The following is an 18,935-nucleotide window of genomic DNA, read 5'->3' as shown; positions in this document are numbered from 1 at the left end:
ATGCCCATAAAATTTTACAGCAGAGTGCAATTTGCCTTTGTTTTGCCTTTGATTGCAATTATCCATGTGGCAAAGTATAAATGGTGGCTTTGCTCCAAGAACACAGTAGGGAGGCTCAATGTCATCCTTGATATCATCTTGGACAGCACATTATCTTTTGACGCACACATCAACAATGTTACTCGGGCTGCATACACCTATCCATTCATCAATTTTCCAAGCAGTTTATCCTAATCAGGGTCGCAGGACGCTGGAGCCTGTCCCAGCATTAATTGGGCGGAAGGCGGCATACTTCCACCGACGCATTATTAATTGTCTTCACCCGTCGCTTACATCTAAAAGCACTGCCCTTCTCATTCACACCCTGATTACATCCCGTATTGACTACTGCAATTCTATCCCTCTTTGGTCTTCCTCTCAAGTGTCTTCATAAACTTCAATTGGTCCAGAATTTGGCTGCCTGTATCATTACCAGAATTCCTTCTATAGATCATATCGGTCCTGTTCTTCAGCAACTTCTTAGGCTCCCTGTTAAATACCACATCAACTTCAAGATTCTGCTTCTCACCTTTAAGGCCCTTAATAACATAGCATCTTCCTATCTTTCCGAACTCCTTTGTATCCACACACCCTCTCATACACTCAGATCCTCTTCTGCCATCCAACTCACTACACCATCTGTCCACTTGATTACCATGGGGTCTAGAGCATTCAGTCGTTCTGCACCCCACCTCTGGAACTCTCTCCCACAAGACATTCACAATATTGACTCTTTCCACCTTCAAATCCCATCTCAAAACACACCTTTTCAAACTGGCATATTCAGTATAATCCTGACTTTAATGATTACCCCCACATTGAGTTTTGCACAGATGATGATTTTATACCTATTTGTTATATTAACTTGTTATTGTATACCCCTGCTTTGTTTGATTTTATGTCTGATACAGTGCTGCTTGTTTTTACACTGTTTTGTAAGGTACCTTTGAGTGCTCTGAAAGGTGTCCATAAATATAATGCATTATCAATATTATTATTATTATTATCATCAAGTATAGCAAGAATTGTTTAACCTGACACCCTGTATCTGTGAATGATTTCGATCTCCGTTAAATCACAAATTGATATTCTCCTTCGAAATATCCACTCATGATGCCTTTGCCTGGCTGCAATCACTGCTGCCACGATCACTGGAAAGTCTGGGCATCAGTTACCACCAACTCTCTGAAGACCCCAACAATTATGACCCTAACTGCGTGTGGCTATTGGCGCTGGTGTTTGTAAATTGGGACTTTTTTGCAATGTTCATTTGTATAGAAAGGGGCAAATTTTGCAGCAAATGTATGCATATTACCCAATTTAGATACGTGCAAATGGCACCGGAGCACCGAGATGCTATTTGCTTGGCAGCACAGTTAGGGGTGCATTTCACCCTTTGCGAGTGCTTTGAGAATTACAAGGATTCTTTTGTCTTATTTGTGCAAGTTTAACGTCCACAAAAGCCGAACAATCCTTTTGTGAATTTGCCAGTGAGTGTTTTGATAGAGTAATTGCTCTGATGAAGGCCTGTAGCAGTAGGCTGAAAAGTTAGCATGTTTTGCTGGCCAAAATAAATTGGTGAAAATGAGGCACTGTCCCTGTCCTTTTTCAAATTGGTGAGTGCTATCCTGCATCATTGGATGTGGTTTTTGAAGTACATGTTTTTTGGGTTTAGCACCCCAGTAAGAGTTTTTTGCAACTCCTTATAATGTAAATGGCCTGGGAAATCCAATTAAGAGAAACAAAGTTCTGTTAAATTTAAAAAGGGAGGGAGTAGACGTAGCTCTCCTACAAGAGACTTAATTAACAGTACCTGAACATGAAAAACTTAAGAGATGGAGATTTAATCAATATTCATCTTCCTGTAGTCAAGGTTGTAAGAGAGGGGTAGCAAATCTAATTTCTAGTAAATTAAACTTTGAGTGCACATATGAAAAGAAAGACACTGAGGGGAGATTTGTACTGGTCCAGGGATACCTGTAGGGTGTTTTAGTTACTTTTCTGAATGTTTATGTCCCTCTGGGATCTGAACGGAAAATTTACAAACAAATCTTTGAATTACTAATCTCGGAGGCTCAGGGTATCCTAATTTGTGGGGGAGACTTTAATGTTAGACTTCACCAGATCCTAGAAAAATCAAAACCTCACTATACAGTAGAGGAAGAAAAAAACTACAAAAAACAAAATTAATGATGGGGGAGCTGGGACTCTCAAGACGTATGGAGGGATCTAAATCTGACAAAGAGAGACTTTACCTTTTTTTCTCACCTGCATTCTGTCTACTTTAGACTTGACTATTTATTTATGTTTCAAAGAGATGTCTATAGGGTAATAAACTGCAATATTGGGACCATGGAGTTGTCCGATCATACCCCAATATCTATGGCTGTAACATTAGGTTCTAAAAAGAAGAGCACTAGCTGGAGGTTAAAAATGGATTCTAAATCATATGAGGCAGTAAATAAGTATGGATTTAAAAGACTACTTTGATCAAAATGATAACGGGGAAGTGCCACCACCGATTCTTTGGGATGCATGTAAAGCTGTTCTTAGGGGGAAAATTATAGGCTATTGTTGTAATTTAAAAATCAGAGAAAAGAAAAATTGGACCAGTTACTAACAGAAGTAAAAAAAAAAATATATATATATATATATATATATATATATATATATATATATATATATATAGAAAATATGCATAAAAAGACACCGACTCAAGGTATAGAATAGAAATAGGCAGGAAAAAGAACGAGTTAAATGAAATCTACTCAAACGACATTAAAAAAGGCTGCTCTTTCTTAAGCAAAGGTACTATGAAGCGGGAGGAAAACCAGCTAAACTACTTGCTTATAAATTAAAAAAGGAACAAGCAGAAAACACAATTTATAAAATAAAGGACCCCACAACAAATTCCTTACACTGCAATTTGAAACATTTTATAAAAAACTATATACACAGCCCAAAATAGATGAAACAGAGATGGAAGCCTTTTTAGACCTGATAAAACTACCCGAAGTGAGGGATGAACAAAATAAGCTTCTAATTAGTGAAATTACAGATAAGGAAATAATAGGAAAGGCAATATAACATTTAAAACCCAATAAAGCAGCAGGACCAGATGGTTTTCCATCAGAGTGGTACAAGGAAATTAAAGATCTGTTGATCCCTACAATGAAGGTCACATATAACCATGTGCTCAAAACTGGTATAACTCCCCCATCTTGGAGAGAAGCAGTGATCTCCTTTACCCCTTTCACACTGGCCAAAAAAATTGCTAACATTCGCCTTTGGTCAATGTAACATTCACCACCAAAGGCGGCTGTTAGCGGGTTTTTTAGCCAGTGTGGAAAGGGTACTTGATACCAGAGGGTAAAGATAAAGTTGAATATGGAAGCTATCGGCCAATAAGTGTTCTGAACCAAGATTATAAGATCTACATCCTGGCAAAAAGAATTGAAAAAAAAACCCTCCCCCAAATAATAAGTCTAGATCAGGCAGGTTTTATTTAGCAAAGGCAGACACAAGACAACATCTGCCAAATGTTACATGTAATTGAACATATAGCTAAAAATAAACTCCAGGCAGTAGTATTGAGTCTTGATGCAGAAAAAACTTTTGATCCGGTCAATTGACCTTTCACGAAATCCCCCCCCCCCCTTAGTTACTGTTGCAATGTCCATCAAGCTATTAAGAACCATCCACGAAGTAGCCGGAAAACCCAAAATATGAAGGAAGAAATCAGTGCATTCCCAGAGAAAATAAGTGGTGTATTTTGGAGTAATTCATCCTTAATATCATCATGTGAAAGGCAGAAGGAGTTACAGTATGGAGGAGGGATACATTCAGAATATGGATTCCAGGCTGCCGGGTGCGACTGTAATTGAGGGTAAAGCTTACCGGTCGCAATCAAAGAATGAGAAACCCCATTAACTAATTCTGAAAAACATTGTACATCAATTTTGCTCTTGCACTGTAGGGTAAGTTAAATATTTCAGCTATTATTGGCATATTTTTAATAATCCATTGTCAACATTACCGTATTATAGTGTTGATTTTGGCCAAATGCAACTGGTGATGAAACTCAGATATTTAGCCTCTTTGGAGTCGTTATCAGAGCTATTGATGTCAATGGCTCTTTTGTGTTCCGATGTTTACCAACGACAGTCGTTATCAGAGCTATTGATGTCAATGGCTCTTTTTGTGTTCCGATGTTAAGCAATGACAGTTGTTGGAGGTATTAGTTTCGACTTCGTTAGTGCTCCATTCAGTGGTCATGAGTCGTTGGCGCCGTTAGTGACCGACAGTTGTTCTTGGAGGCTAAGCTTTTGAGTCTCCTGGGTAGAGATGAAAGGACGGCATTGTAAGTGGGAAACAGGTGGTGTCGCAGACCTCCTCCTCTGTTGAGGGATGGTTTTTCCAGTTGCGCATAGATGGCTTCCTTCACCCCTCTTTCAAACCATCCATCTTCCCTGTCCAAAATGTGTACGTTGCTGTCCTCGAAGGAGTGTGCCTTCTCCTTTAGGTGTAGATAGACTGCTGAGTCTTGTCCTGAGGAGTTTGGCCTTCTGTGTTGGGCCATCCGTTTGTGTAGTGGTTGTTTGGTTTTTCCTATGTATAGGTCAGTGCAATCCTCATTGCATTGTACAGCATACACCAGATTGCTTTCCTGGGTGTGTGGTACACGGTCTTTGGGATGAACCAGTTTTTGTCGGAGTGTGTTGCTGGGTTTGAAGTATACCGAGATGCGGTGTTTGTTAAAAAATTCTGAGTTTCTCGGAGACCCCAGAAACATACGGGATGACTATGTTATTCCTTCTGTTCCTCTTCTCCTCATCGCTCAACCGGTTGGTCTTTCTGGAACATGTTGCAGTTTTCTGTTCCTCAGTATCTAACTCATGTGTTCCTGTTTTTTTGTGTTTCGTCTCGCTGTTTTTGTTTCCCTCAAGGCCCTCCCTCCGCGACTTCCACGTCTCCCTCGCTCCTCATCCCCAGCGACCATCACGTTTTCTCCGCACCTCTCCAGTGATCTCCCTCCACGTCTCTCTCCCTGGACCCCTCCCTTCAGACTTGACTTCCTCGGACACCCCCCTCGCTCTACAGATTCGGACTTTGGTAGCCAGGCACACGCACATCGTCACAACAACCCCCACCTGCCCAAAAGTAAATACCTTTTGGCCTAAGATTTATATAGAATTAGTGATTATATTTGGGACAAAAACCACTTTTAATTGGAATGAACTCCTCTTTGGTCTATTACATGCAACACCCACAAACATTAATACAAGTTTCTTATTTGGAATATTGACTGTAGCTGCTAGAAAAGCAATTGTAAAGAAATGGCTTCAGCCAGACACCCCATCTATAGAGGACTGGTATGATATAATTTATGACATTTTTGCAATGGAAAGAATCACCTTCTCCATGAGGCTTGTGGAAACTAAATTTGGGAGAAGTGGAAATTATATATTCCCCCAAAACGTCTCTTTTGTTTGCATTTTTTTTCTTTTATCTCAAATGGAAAAACACCCCATGTTCTATTTTTGTGTTCTATAATTATTCTGTAAAATGCAGAAAAGATGGATCACTTTGTAAAAGTATCTAACTAAAGATGATTATGTAAAAATGCTTTTAATGTGCAAGTCCAAAAATAAATAAACATTTCACATAAAACACAGACTGTGCGAGAGTAATTGGTCAGTGGGCACATCCACCATCCTGAAGCCTCAGAGAGGGCTTTGCTACAGTTCACATGAACAAGAGTAACGCCATAAGCACAGAATTGGGGCACGGTCACATGCACGAACTTAACATTGGCGAATATTCGCCTCCCGTTCACTTCCATTCTGTGCAAGAGCAAGAGTGAATAAAAACATTCGCTTCCGGTGGCAAAACAAATTCCCCAGTCAAAGTTCACCAAAGTAGAACTCCACGTGAAGCGAAGATGCGAATTTGCCTTTGCTTGCAAAGAATGGAAGTGAGCAGGGGGCCAATATTTGCCAATGTTAATTTCGTGCATGTGTGACTATACCCTTAAATTGAATAAAGGGAAAAGGCAATTCCACTGAAACATGGCTTGGCAGCCATCTTAATTCTATTCTTTAATGTACTAATCTTAATTTTCACTCTAACAACGCTTGGCCCCCTACCAACCCCATATTTAACCACTTACATTTACACAAATTTGCTCCTTTCTCACCTGAACCAAAGATTGTATCCAGTTGAGGTCGACCCCAGCACCAACTCTAACCGCCCTCTCCTAGGTCCATACACTGCAAAGCAGCATGCTGACATATATGCACTTGGCCATTACCCCAACCGGGGTTTACAATTAAATTTTAAGTATTTGTTTGGGTAGATCTTGTAAGTTTCATATGTATATTCCTTGCGACATTCAACGTTTATTTTTGTATCTCAGTTACAGTGGGAAGAACAAGTATTTGATACACTGCCGATTTTGCAGGTTTTCCCACTTACAAAGCATGTAGAGGTCTGTAATTTTTATCACAGGTACACTTCAACTGTGAGAGACAGAATCTAAAACAAAAATCCAGAAAATCACATTGTATGATTTTAAAATAATTAATTTGCATTTTATTGCATGAAATAAGTATTTGATCACCTACCAACCAGTAAGAATTCCGGCTCTCACAGACCTGGTAGTTTTTCTTTAAGAAGCCCTCCTGTTCTCCACTCATTACCTGTATTAACTGCACCTGTTTGAACTCGTTACCTGTATAAAAGACACCTGTCCACACACTCAATCAATCAGACTCCAACCTCTCCACAATGGCCAAGACCAGAGAGCTGTCTAAGGACATCAGGGACAAAATTGTAGACCTGCACAAGGCTGGGATGGGCTACGGGACAATAGGCAAGCAGCTTGGTGAGAAGGCAACTAATGTTAGTGCAATTATTAGAAAATGGAAGAAGTTCAAGATGATGGTCAATCTCCCTCGGTCTGGGGCTCCATGCAAGATCTCACCTCGTGGGGCATCAATGATCATGAGAAAGGTGAGGGATCAGCCCAGAACTACATGGCAGGACCTGGTCAATGACCTGAAGAGAGCTGGGACCACAGTCTCAAAGAAAACCATTAGTAACACATGACGCCGTCATGGATTAAAATCCTGCAGCGCATGCAAGGTCCACCTGCTCAAGCCAGCGCATGTCCAGGCCCGTCTGAAGTTTGCCAATGACCATCTGGATGATCCAGAGGAGGAATGGGAGAAGGTCATGTGGTCTGATGAGACCAAAATAGAGCTTTTTGGTATAAACTCCACTCGCCTTGTTTGGAGGAAGAAGAAGGATGAGTACAACCCCAAGAACACCATTCCAACCGTGAAGCATGGAGGTGGAAACATCATTCTTTGGGGATGCTTTTCTGAAAAGGGGACAGGACGACTGCACAGTATTGAGGGGAGGATGGACGGGGCCATGTATCACGAGATCTTGGCCAACAACCTCCTTCCCTCAATAAGAGCATTGAATATGGGTCGTGGCTGGGTCTTCCAGCATGACAACGACCCGAAACACACAGCCAGGGCAACTAAGGAGTGGCTCCGTAAGAAGCATCTCAAGGTCCTGGAGTGGCCTAGCCAGTCTCCAGACCTGAGACCAATAGAAAATCTTTGGAGGAAGATGAAAGTCCGTGTTGCCCAGCGTCAGCCCCAAAATCTGAAGGATCTGGAGAAGATCTGTATGGAGGAGTGGGCCAAAATCCCTGCTGCAGTGTGTGCAAACCTGGTCAAGAACTACAGGAAACGTCTGATCTCTGTAATGCAAACAAAGGTTTCTTTACCAAATATTAAGTTCTGTTTTTCTGATGTATCAAATACTTATGTCATGCAATAAAAAGCAAAGTAATTACTTTAAAATCATACGATGTGATTTTCTGGATTTTCGTTTTAGATTCTGTCTCTCACAGTTGAAGTGTACCTGTGATAAAAATTACAGACCTCTACATGCTTTGTAAGTGGGAAAACCTGCAAAATCGGCAGTGTATCAAATACTTGTTCTCCCCACTGTATTTGCAGTATGTAATGCATTTATAAGTATGTTATATAAATTCATTTTGACTGACAATCTTGATAGAAAATCCTCCCTGTGTTGTCTTGAAAAAGTTAAGTATGGATCTGAGTCTCCTGCAGGGCTCTGAAATGTTGACTGTGAGTGGCATGTGGTGTCTATCTGTGTAGGATGAGGGGCTCTGTTGTGGAATAACAGGGTTTAAATCTGAGTGGGAGGGAGATTAATGAGGACATTGCTTCTGTAGAGACGGATTTTAAGGGTTAATCCTTTAAACCTGTTACTTCCATCAGCCACCAACATGTTCCGTACCCCAGCACCACCAACTGTTAACATTATTTGATCAGTGCCTTAATATTGGGGGGGAATATCCATGACAGTTCAAAATGCTGTCAAAGACATTCAAGAGAAATGGAAAGAGTGTTTACTCCTTTCTCCACTGATCTGCCTTAAGAGGCACTATACAAACTTTAAATAACTTCAGATGTTAATAATATGATTGTTGAAGTCGATACCAGACATGAGTTGTTCCTTTACTGTGACTTTAGGTGCAGCAAACTCTCTCAAAGCTGGAGAATTACTCTCCACCAACACAAGTTTAAGAGCTTTATTTGCTGAGTACATATTTATATAGCCACGGAATTTGATTTCTGCGGTAAACCCATCTTAATTACTGGGAAAAACTGCCCTACATCATGGCATCAAAAACTATAGCATTCTTTATCTACAACACCAACTGGAACTGACGTTAGAATGGCCCAGGAACAAACTTTTGTCTCAGAGAAAAAAAAAAGTGCAAACCTTCAACATCTGCACAGGAAAAAATTACAGAATATGCGGCCAATCAATAATAAACCAACGTACTCACCATGTGACTCTAGCCCGGCTCCCTGGCCAATCCCGTTGTCATATGACTGTGGAGAGCATAATAAAAAGCCATTTAATCACTGTAAATTCTTATTATTTACCATGTACAGTAAAAGGCAATAGATCATTGTGAAGGCAAGTGGCATAAATGTTCTTCACTTCAGTTAAATTTATCTTATTGCATCACATTTGGATTTAACCCATTCAAATCCCTTTCTGCACTCCAGTGAGTAAGTGGCGAAAGGTGCTTTCCGACCAAACGGTTCTGGGGACTTTTTTTGAGAGGAACTACTCACTGGGGAGTTTTTCCAAGAACTCCAAACCTTCAAAGGGCTTTTTTCTGTTTACATTCGCACCCCCAGGAACACTAACGTGATGTAAGCCAGCAGTTAGTATACCAACATCATTGCTACGTGTTTAGTATACCAATGTCAACTGTGTATGAATAGAAACATTTATCTCATTCTGCGCTTGATACAAAAACAAAATGGAGGACACTGTGACTGGAGCTGCGTTTGTTGTGTGTTGTGGGTTTCATGACAATAACAGAGTTGGAAGAGAGACGTACGAATGTAGACTATGCAATTGCATATTGGCTCAATAAAGCCTGGCCTTAACTATCGGTCCATTTGTCCATGATTTGTTCCATTTTTAAAAGGCTAATGTTAAGAACTGTTGTGTACATGGCTAAGGTTTTACACCGTTTTTTTTTAATGGCGGTTTGTCGGTGATGCATTGGCTTTTTGACCAATCAACGTACACTTACGTCTGGACCGATCACCGTACACTTGTCACTCAAGGTCCTTCTTGTGCTGGGACAGTACCTACCCTGAAGTAGGAACTAAAATGTCCGTCAAAACAGCATTCCAAGAACTAAAATCGTTTCCAGTTCCTGCAGTGGGGACACAATAAAAAGGGGCTAGTTCCTCCAACAGTTCTTAGAACTATGAAAATGGTCCTCCGGTCCATAAGCGCCTAAAATTACATACAGATACACTGTATTCACATTTCAGTTAAAATCCTTTCCAATCACAAACTAACTATAGCACATATTTACAATCTAGCAGGAAGCATAAGAGACAAACCATGTCATAGAACTAACTCTGCAAGGCGTTATCTAAAAAGCCACCAGTCATATGGCTGAGGTATGGAAGCTCCCTCAAGTAAAAATACAAGTCCTTTAGTTAACTGTTGCTGGGCAGCAGGGCTTGAGATTAACCTTTTTTTCCTGTGTTCTGCAGCTGTTCCGAATTCTACTTTCAACTGTCTGAGACTTAAAAGCCATTGTCCCAATTTGAAGTTCTTGTTTTTTTTGGGGTTTTTTTTCCCCATTCTACATAGTCCCGTGACCCTAATTAGGATAAGCGGCTTGGATAATGGATGGATGGAACTTTGTTTCAGGAACTCGCATCACTTCATTGACTCACTCTGATGGTCCGCAATGGAAGTTCTGCTAGTTTATTTGTGCTTTAGAACATAAATACTGTGAAACAACCAGAAAATAACATTTTATTTTTCTCATTCACCACTTTGTTCTTGCTACCGCTGCTGCCTCTCTTCATTCACTCTCTAATGCGCTTAACCACTGCTTCTCTCTCCCTCTCTCAGTCTGTCTGTCTCTCTCTCTCTCCTTTTTGGCTGAACTGCAACAGCGGGGACAGCCCTACACATCCGTGAGTAAGTGAGTGCCCATGTGAGTGATGGAGTTTCACCATTAGTCAGATAGCTGAGTTGGAGTTTTCCCATTGGCCGTTGCTCTTTTAAAATGAATCGACACAAACTGTTTTCTATTATGTCATCAGCTGTTCACAGAACCCATGTCAAAACAACCAGGGGGGCCAAGATGTCAGTGTTGTAGGTGGGAGTGTATTTCTGCATTCCATCAGAGAATTTAAGAAATAATATACACTACCGTTCAAAAGTTTGGGATCACCCAAACAATTTTGTGTTTTCCATGAAAAGTCACACTTATTCACCACCATATGTTGTGAAATGAATAGAAAATAGAGTCAAGACATTGACAAGGTTAGAAATAATGATTTGTATTTGAAATAAGATTCTTTTTACATCAAACTTTGCTTTCGTCAAAGAATCCTCCATTTGCAGCAATTACAGCATTGCAGACCTTTGGCATTCTAGCTGTTAATTTGTTGAGGTAATCTGGAGAAATTGCACCCCACGCTTCCAGAAGCAGCTCCCACAAGTTGGATTGGTTGGATGGGCACTTCTTTGAGCAGATTGAGTTTCTGGAGCATCACATTTGTGGGGTCAATTAAACGCTCAAAATGGCCAGAAAAAGAGAACTTTCATCTGAAACTCGACAGTCTATTCTTGTTCTTAGAAATGAAGGCTATTCCATGCGAGAAATTGCTAAGAAATTGAAGATTTCCTACACCGGTGTGTACTACTCCCTTCAGAGGACAGCACAAACAGGCTCTAACCAGAGTAGAAAAAGAAGTGGGAAGCCGCGTTGCACAACTGAGCAAGAAGATAAGTACATTAGAATCTCTAGTTTGAGAAACAGACGCCTCACAGGTCCCCAACTGGCATCTTCATTAAATAGTACCTGTTAGAGCCTGTTTGTGCTGTCCTCTGAAGGGAGTAGTACACACCGGTGTAGGAAATCTTCAATTTCTTAGCAATTTCTCGCATGGAATAGCCTTCATTTCTAAGAACAAGAATAGACTGTCGAGTTTCAGATGAAAGTTCTCTTTTTCTGGCCATTTTGAGCGTTTAATTGACCCCACAAATGTGATGCTCCAGAAACTCAATCTGCTCAAAGAAGTGCCCATCCAACCAATCCAACTTGTGGGAGCTGCTTCTGGAAGCGTGGGGTGCAATTTCTCCAGATTACCTCAACAAATTAACAGCTAGAATGCCAAAGGTCTGCAATGCTGTAATTGCTGCAAATGGAGGATTCTTTGACGAAAGCAAAGTTTGATGTAAAAAAAATCTTATTTCAAATACAAATCATTATTTCTAACCTTGTCAATGTCTTGACTCTATTTTCTATTCATTTCACAACATATGGTGGTGAATAAGTGTGACTTTTCATGGAAAACACGAAATTGTTTGGGTGATCCCAAACTTTTGAACGGTAGTGTAGTTAAACTGACTAATGGCTGCTAATGGCAGCGGTGGCTTCAAAGATGGTGGGTATGAAGCCTCACCCTGCATTGACATTACTGACGCTCATCTCCCCGAAACTCCTTACAAACATCCACCTCCCACAAAAGAAAAGAAAGAGCAATACAGAATTGGACATTGTCTTAGCAATTAATGCTTTTTTCTGTGAAACAAGATGAAACCTTCAAAAAAGCATAATCCATTGAAACGATCACCAACTCTACCTCCCGCACTCTGGAAACACTTTTCTCTACAGTCCAGCAACTTATGACCAACATCAGTCAACAAAATGAGAAAATTGGTAAGTCTGGAAGAAGTCTGTAAACTAAGATTGGAAAACAAAACCTTGAAGGAATCGGTGGCAGATTGTCAAAGATACAGCCGCAGATGGTCCCTTAAGATGCATGGAGCGAAAGAGGAGAAAGGGGAAGATATCAAGAATGTGATAATTGATATGCTCAGCAAAGTGGCTCTGCTGATACGCAACAAAATGAGCAAAGTTGTCAACACTGTACACTATCTTGGGCAGCGGAGAAACAACCGTTCTCAGTGCTCTACAATTGTGCTCTTTTCTATGCACCATTACCAAGACATTGTTTGGGGAGAAGCCAGAGATTTGAAATTTCTGCAGGACAATGACTCTGGATCATTGAGGATCTGTCACCCGAAGACAGAGCTGCAAGAGAAAAGCTCGGGCCTTTGACTAAAAAAGCCAGAGACGAAGTTAAGTAAGCTACTTTCAAGGGAGGCTCTGCAATCATGAACGTAAAGACGGATATTTAGAGTGACCAAAAAATGGAAGCCATTCATATGTTATAGAACTGGGTGAAACCCTGACTGAAATAAAACCCTGACTAAAATAAAATCACCTAAATGTTATAGGACAAGGTGATACCCTGCCTAAGTTTAAGAAACGCTGTTAGGCTAAGATTATTGTCAGTTCTGACTGTTGTAACAATCTGGTAGCCTATGCAGTAACAACATACTGTATTTATATGGAATACAATAATACAAGTTTACTACTATCTCATTCTCAGGTAGGTTACTGCTCTTTAAAGCGTCAAACTTAAATACTTTTTTAAAATTTGTATTTTTTTCTCCTTTCCTTTATTTTTGTCTTATGGTGTCCAAGTTCAAATCCTTAAAAGTTATTTCATTTAATTCAAGGAGTATTCATCATGACACTAAAAGGAAGGCACATTTTCTACAATGTAAACACAGCAATGCTGACATACTACTTCAAGAGACTAACTCATGTGACTCAGATGTGAAATATTGGAAATCACAATGGGGAAACATAATTTACTGCAGTCATGGCTCCAACCACTCTGTAGGAGTAATAATTCTTCACAAATTCAAAGGTGATGTTTTGGAGAGCTCTTAATCAATCGATGGAAGATGGATTTTGATAGTTGGTAAGATAGATAATACTACTTTCATCATAGGCAATATATATGGCCATAAGTCTTACAACCCAGACAAGGGTCTTTTTGGGCTGATCACAAATAAAGTCAAAGACCTTCAAACCAAATATCAAGGATTGTACACCCTCTTATGTGGAGATTTTAACATATCCCCCCGATGACACAGTTGACTGCTACCCTGCAAGGCTTCCTTATGGACTGTCACATACCATTATCTCATCCCTTTGTACAGAACTCTCACTGTCAGGTGCTTGGTGCTTCTTTAACCCAAATGAAAAGACTTTAAGATAAGATACTTTATTGTCATTGTGCGCACACAACAAAATTACATTTGGTGACTGTCAGACCAACAGCAATAGACAAGGTAAAAAAAATTTTTTTTTTTTTAAAAAAAACAACAACATTACGTGGTGTAACAAGAATCACACTTTGAAGTCAAGAATTGATATGTTTCCAACTTCTTCATAAATATTGCAATATGTCAAAAATGTCTCTCATTACTATGCACCTTTGTCAGATCACATCATGAAGACTCTGGAAAGACTCATTCTGGAGCAGCTTCGGCACACGGTCAAGCCACACTTAGACCTCCTCCAGTTCACCTACCAACCCCAACTGGGAGTTGAGGATGCCATCATTTTCCTGCTTAACCGTGCCTTTGTCCACCCAGATAAGCCAGCAAGCTCTGTGAGAGTCATGTTCTTTGACTTTTCCAGTGCCTTCAACACCATCCGGCAGCACAGTATGTGTGCTTGCAACACCATGTGTCAGACAGAGTGGTCAGCAACGCTGGGGTTCCGCAGGGGACAGTCCTGTCTCCCTTCCCTTTCACCCTCCACACCACAGACTTCAACTACCACACAGAGTCCTGCCATCTTCAGAAGTTCTCTGATGACTCTGCAATAGTTGGATGCATCAGTAATGGCAAGGAGGCTGAGTACAGGGCTGTGGTGGGAAACTTTGTCATGTGGTGTGAGCACAACAATTTGCAGCTCAACGTGACTAAGACAAAAAGAGCTGGTTATTGACCTGAGGAGGGACATGACACCAGTGACACCTGTCGCCATCCAGGGGGTCAGTGTGGACACTGTGGAATACTATAAGTACCTGGGGGTGTATAGAGACAATAAAGTGGACTGGGCTAAGAACACTGATGCCTTCTACAAGAAGGGACAGAGCCGTCTCGACTTTTTGAGGAGGCTGAGGTCCTTCCAACATCTGCCAGACAATGCTCAGGATGTGGCAAGAGTCTGTGGTGGCCAGTGCTCTCCTGTTTGCTGTTGTGTGTTGGGGCAGCAGGTTGAGAGTAGCGGATGTAAACAGGATCAATAAACTGATCCGCAAGGCCGGTGACATTGTGGGGGTGGAACTAGATTATCTGGCGGCGGTTTCTGAGAGGAGGATGCTGTTGAAATATGTGCCACCATGGACAATGTCTCCCACCCACTCCATGACATGCTGGTTGGGCACAGGAGTACTTTTAGTAATAGACTCATTCTGCCGAAAAGCACCACAGAGTGCCACAGGAGGTCCTTCCTGCCTGTGGCCATCAAACTTTACAACTCCTCCCTCAGACTCAGACTGTCAGACACTGAGTTAATGGTCATTGGATTGGCCCTGTCAAGTTTTGTTTGTGCTGCTTGTTGTGCGCTGCGGTAGTGCAGTATAGATAGGGTGTTATGTGCACCATGCTTGTTGATATATTTTGTTCTTATTTCTAGTTCTTATTTATCTTTTATTTCTGTTTGTTTAGGTTTCTATTTTCTTATCTTGCATCTTGTTAGTTTTTAGTTATTAGAGCGTGAGTGTCTGTAATAGAACTCAATTTCCCCTCGGGATAAATTAAGTATTCTGATTCTGATAAGCTAATTGCTTTAGACTTGGATTGCTCCCGTGTAACTAATGGAACTAGGGGATACTGAAATGTAATAACATGCTCTTGAACGATAGTGACTTCAATGTTAGCATTAAGAATGTAGCCAAATAGATGTTTGATGACCATTACAATGTTAATAGAAGTACTTCGGAATATTTTAAATTCAAGGTAAGATGCTTAGCTCTTAAACATAGTAAGGAGCTGAAGAGCACTAGAAACCAGCATGATGCTGAAATTATAATAATAACAATAATTTTATTTATATAGCATGTTTCTATCATCTTTTAATCAGTTTAGTTTTAATCACCCTTAAATTTGAGAAAAATTTCAGACATCCAGGATTTAATGTCAGAGAGGGGAGTTGTGAGATTTGCTACGGTGCTGGGATCTGTGGGTTTTAACGGCATGTATAACTGAGTGTCATCAGCATAATAATGGTAGAGTACATCGTGATTTTGAATGACTTGGCCAAGGGGCAGCATGTATATAGAAAAGAGAAGGGGGCCAAGAAATGAGCCTTGAGGGACACCACAACTCAACTGAGCCCTCAAGGAGGTAGAGTTACCCAGAACAATAGAAAAAGTTTTGTTGGTGAGCTAAGAGTGTAATAAGCTAAGTAATAAGCTAAGCTAATAAGCCGAGCCCTTGATGCCAACCCAAGTCTCTAAGCGATATAAGAGGATGTTGTGATCGACTGTGTCAAAGGCCGCCCTTAAGTCTAAAAGAACTAAAATCGAACAGTCACCTCTGTTAGCAGTCAGCAGTAGGTCATTAGCGACCTTAACTAGCGCTCTCTCAGTACTATGAAGTGCTCTAAAACCAGACTGGAAACTGTTAAAAATACTGTTAGTGTTCGTAAAAGAAATCAATAGAGCAGAACCTTAGATAGAAAAGACAATCTGGAGATTGGTCTGTAGTTACTTAGGAACAGGAGATCTAAATTAGGTTTCTTCAGCAATAGGTGAACAATGTCATGCTAAAAATTGTCTGGAAAAGAGCCACGGTATTATTAAGAATTTGCAGAATACAGATTGAAAACATTGAAAATGAGCCGTCACAACTTTACAGTGACAGCCGGTTAAAAAAAATCTGTGACTTCAAATATCAGCTAAATGAGATATATGATTAAAAACAAGGTTCTACAAAAGTGGAGAGAAATATGGCAAGCTGTTTGCAAGACAACTGAAACAAAAAGATGCCAGCTTTTTAATTCCAGCGATTAATAAGGGAGAAGTTTTAACAGATAATGTGGAAATCTATAAGGTCTTCAAAAGCTTTTATGAAAACTATATGTCAGAGGTATCTGTAGATGAAGATCAGTTTTTGTTTTTTCAAAACCTTCTTCCTATGGTGTCCCCAGCCCAAGTGGAGATGTTGGATGCGCCTGTAGACGAGTCTGAAGTTAGGGAGGCAATATTATCAATGTCCGGTAAATCACCAGGCTTAGATGGCTTTCCAGCCGAGTATGATAGGAAGAACACTGACATAGTAGCACCTATTTTGACCGAAGTTTATACAGAAACGCTGGCAGAGGGACAGCTGCCGCCAACATTTAATGATGCAGTAATCACTGTACTGCTGAAAAAAGACAAGAACCCCTATGAGCCAAGTAGCTTTCAGCCAAAATTAGTCTGGAGAAGGTAGATTGCAAGATTTTGACCAAGATATTAGCAATGAGAGTTGAGAAGGTTCTACCACAAGTTATTAATGATAACCAGGTCGGTTTTATTACAGGTAGATCATCAGCTGACGACCTTAGATGCCTACTCCATTTTATGTGGTCAAATCGTAAAGAAGATGTTCGATTTGCTGCTTTCTCGCTTGACGCCATGAAAGCATTTGATATGATGGAATGGGGATATCTGACGTATACTTTGCAGGCTTTCGACTTTGGGGCAGGATTTATTAAATGGGTTAAGGTAATATATTCAGCACGGCAGGCAGCAGTTCTTATGAATGGCATTAGATCCCCCTTCTTTAATCTGGGATGCGGGAACAGACAGGGGGATCCTCTTTCCCCATTGCTCTTTACGCTGTCTGTGGAACCACTAGCAGTGTCAATCAGAGATGATTTGAGAATTAAGGGAGTGCTAGCGGGAGGGAGGGAGCATAAACTGTTTTTGTATGCAGACATTTTGTTACTACTATCAATCCCAGCTTCACTACTATCAAACCCAGCTTCCTCTATTCTGGGTGTCATGGACATTGTTGAGAGTTTTTTCCTGAGATTTCGGGCTACAAAAATCAACTAGCAAAAATCAGAGGTAATGCCAGTCTCCTTGGGTTGCTCCCCTGCTGACATTGAAGAATTTCCATTTAAATGGCTATCATCAGGGATGAAATATTTGGGCATAATATTAACTACAAATGTTCAGGAGACTGTTCAAATTAATATAAATTCAGTGCTCCAAAATATTAAGACTAGCTTTGCCAAGTGGAAAATGTTAAATTTATCTCTGTGGGGGAAAATACAGTTAAAATGATGGTATTTTCAAAGAGCAACTATATTTCCATGATGCTTCCTTTACATTTTCCTGTCAGTGCTTAAGTAGTACAACAAGGTAGTTAGGGATTACCTGTGGAATGGGAAGAAACCCCGAATTAGTCAGACTAGGTTGTTTACTACTAGAATGAGAGGAGGACTGCCATTGCCAAATATAGAACTTTACAGGATTGCCTTTGAAATGGTTAAGCTATGTAAACACTGGCCAGAAAGTGGTTCACATCTGGGTTGGATGGCGATAGAGAAGTTGTTTACCTCCCCTTTTAGATTTATAGATGCTCTGTCTCAAAAACCATCAAAGTCTCCTCCTGAAGGGGATATTAATTCATAATCAGCATTCACGGGAGGTTTGGAACAAAGTCCACGAAATGTTTGGCCTGTTCCAATATAAACAAGGTTACTCATCCTTATGGGAGAATCCTGCGAGTAAGATAGGGAAGAAAACAGTATGCTGGAAAGCATGGCACATTAAAGGTTTAGCCACAGTTGCTGATGTATTTGGGGAAGGAATGTTCTACTCCTGTCAGGGGCTAAAGGATCGATATAATTTAACTGATAAAGGGGACTTTTGGAAATACCTCCAATTACGGAGTTGTGTACAGTCTACGGGTTAAAATACAGGACAGGATGAAAATGTACTGCAAAGGTTCTTAAAGTTTCCAAATATTGTACAATCACCTTCTGTATTTTAAAAAATGGCAGCAAATGCTTTGTATGGTAAAAGTGAGATTCTCATGATAATATGGCAAAGGGACCTGGACATTGAGCATGAACAAGCGGTCTGAATACAATCCATAACATGGGTTGGCCAGTAAGGAATAGCAAGAGCACATTTATACATTATAAATAATTAATAGATATTATTGGACTCCAGTCAGACTTAAAAAGCTTGGTCTAATTTAAAGCAATGAGTGCTGAAAATGTAACAGTTCTATGGGTACTTTTCTACCTCATGTAGAACTGTCCTCTGGTTTCCCCATTCTGGACCAGTGTGGTTGGGGCAATTAAGGAGTGGTTGGATCAGCCCTTGCCAAGCTCGTCACGTTTTTGTTTTCTTGGAGACATATCTGTACTA

General features: G+C 40.5%; 1 protein-coding gene across 1 annotated transcript in view; it reads right to left on the bottom strand.

Annotated features, from left to right (window-relative positions):
* Positions 1-18,935, bottom strand: part of pggt1b (protein geranylgeranyltransferase type I, beta subunit) — a 66,860-nt gene that overhangs the window by 31,693 nt on the left and 16,232 nt on the right. Inside the window, exon 6 of the mRNA XM_056292072.1 lies at positions 8,933-8,978. Within this exon, the coding sequence (XP_056148047.1) occupies positions 8,933-8,978 (46 nt within the window). The remainder of the gene's footprint in view (positions 1-8,932; positions 8,979-18,935) is intronic.

This window comes from Lampris incognitus, chromosome 1 (genome assembly GCF_029633865.1).
Source record: "Lampris incognitus isolate fLamInc1 chromosome 1, fLamInc1.hap2, whole genome shotgun sequence".
NCBI classification, from domain to species: Eukaryota; Metazoa; Chordata; class Actinopteri; order Lampriformes; family Lampridae; genus Lampris; species Lampris incognitus.
This window is presented reverse-complemented; position numbering and strand designations above follow the sequence as displayed.